General features: G+C 39.8%; 1 protein-coding gene across 1 annotated transcript; it reads left to right on the plus strand.

The window, feature by feature from the left end:
- Positions 1-850: 850 nt before the first annotated feature.
- On the plus strand, positions 851-1,644 carry LOC150097022 (histone H2B.3-like). Its single transcript, XM_090407893.1, has one exon. It carries the CDS (start codon positions 906-908, stop codon positions 1,278-1,280), a length of 375 nt encoding a protein of 124 aa, XP_090264019.1. The 5' UTR covers positions 851-905; the 3' UTR covers positions 1,281-1,644.
- Positions 1,645-2,020: the final 376 nt, after the last annotated feature.

Raw genomic sequence — 2,020 nt, forward strand, 5'->3', positions numbered from 1 at the left:
TTTACGAGTAAATTTGTGACCGGGCCGCGGGTTCACCAAGGTTGAGAACCACTGATATACAGGTTGTAGTACCTGATTGTTGTCAGCTGTCTTGCTTAGGACTACTACAACAATGGAATGCGTTGGTCGTGTCATTTACTTTCTGGTGGGATATATGGAGTTCGGCTCTGGGTTCTTTAACAATTACTGAGTGCGACTAGGATTACCTGCGTTTCATAAACCTGTCTGAGGATTCCTAGCTACAACTGTGGCGGTGGTCGCATCTAATTAGTTTCTTCTGATAATCCACTCCACATTTCTCTTCTTTGGTGCATCAATCCGAAAATTGGTAAATATAGCAGCACATCACAACATCCTGTCTTGTGACTTCCTTTTTATCTCTTCATAACTCTTAGCGCCAGTTAGCATCATCATGTTATTTATATATGAAATTCTTGGTCTGCCTCGTGGCCTCTTCCCTTCTACAGTCCCCTCCATTATTTCTGTAATCAGTCCCCCATGCCTCAAATGGTGTCCAATTAGGCCTTTTTCTTCTATAGAGTGCTATGTAATATACAAAACAAGCTCTTCTTAGATTTATGTTTGTTTTTTACATCTGTAGCGACAACGCTACAGATGTCTCATACTCCGATTCGCTATCGCAGTATGAGAGATTATTAAAGTGAAAACTGAGTCAAGAACAATGAGTAATCGATTGTGTTCGCATTACAAGTCCGGAACAGTGGACTACGTGACCGAGGTCATTGTCCTCTGAAACACGGAACCATTTGGAAGCTCTCATCGACGTCCGATGCGAAATGCGTTTCCATCCGACGCCATTCTATATATATTTTTCCAAAGAGAACCGCGCCTATCTATCTGTCAGTAAGTATATCAGTCAGTAAGTATATATTTACTATTGAGCTATGCCTCCTCAACCTAGTGGCAAAGCTGTGAAAAAAGCTGGCAAAGCTCAGAAAAATGTGCGTGTTGGTGATAAAAAGAAAAAGAGGAAGAAGAGGAAAGAAAGTTTTAGTATTTACATCTACAAGGTATTGAAACAAGTTCATCCCGACACTGGCGTATCCAGCAAAGCAATGTCCATTATGAACAGCTTTGTAAACGATATATTTGAACGTATCGCTTCTGAATCTTCTCGTCTATCCCACTACAACAAACGTTCAACTATTACCAGTCGAGAAATCCAGACCGCTGTTCGTTTGTTACTACCTGGGGAACTTGCAAAGCACGCAGTATCTGAAGGCACCAAGGCCGTCACCAAATACACCAGCGCCAAGTAAACTTGTCAGCTACTTGGAAAAAAAAGGCCCTTTTCAGGGCCAACACATTATGACAAGGGGATATCGGATCGTACCTTTTTTCCTATATTACACGTATATATTTAGTGTATAATTTTATTACTTTTTCAGTGAAGTGAAAATTGTGTTGTGAATTTAGGTAAGTAATTTTTTACTGAGGCGAGGCTATTCATCTGCGTACGATGGCGCAATTACTATCTCGCTCTGCAGAGCTAAAATATCAGTGACTTGAAATGTTCCATGTACGTAAAAACTCCAAGTGAATGGGCGGATTTGCCCACCTGTTAAAACTATATTCGTGTAATGTATTTTAAAATGACCATAAAATGATTTTTATGTACCCTAATAGGTGAAATCAATTTTTCGTTTGGAGTGGTGTTTGTATGCAGTGTACCAAATGAAGCCAACCCCCCCCCCCCCCATGTACTTTGAGTGGGGGTCATTGAGTCTAAACTTCTCCAAGCCACCTGTTCAAATGATTGAGTAAATTTGAAATCGTAATTTTGTGTTCCTTTGAGAATTTCAGACCAAACAGGACTAAGGAAGGGAAGTGTCATGCCTTAATGGATGTCTACAATCACATTAACCGACTGTGACAAAACAAAAATAAAGGGGTATAAATGAAGCAGCTACTAGTTTATATTAAGTATTGAAAATATAGCTTCCCTTTGAAATTTGCACAATACCATGGCTGCTTGTAAATTTTCAGAGAACTGATTTTT

Source organism: Typopeltis vanoorti, chromosome 18, assembly GCF_054136105.1.
Source record: "Typopeltis vanoorti isolate ZY-2024b chromosome 18, IOZ_Tvanoo_1.0, whole genome shotgun sequence".
Lineage (NCBI taxonomy): Eukaryota > Metazoa > Arthropoda > Arachnida > Uropygi > Thelyphonidae > Typopeltis > Typopeltis vanoorti.

Bases quoted from the DNA above. Each gene is read 5' to 3' on its own strand.
- LOC150097022 (XM_090407893.1), top strand. From the start codon at position 906: ATGCCTCCTCAACCTAGTGGCAAAGCTGTGAAAAAAGCTGGCAAAGCT.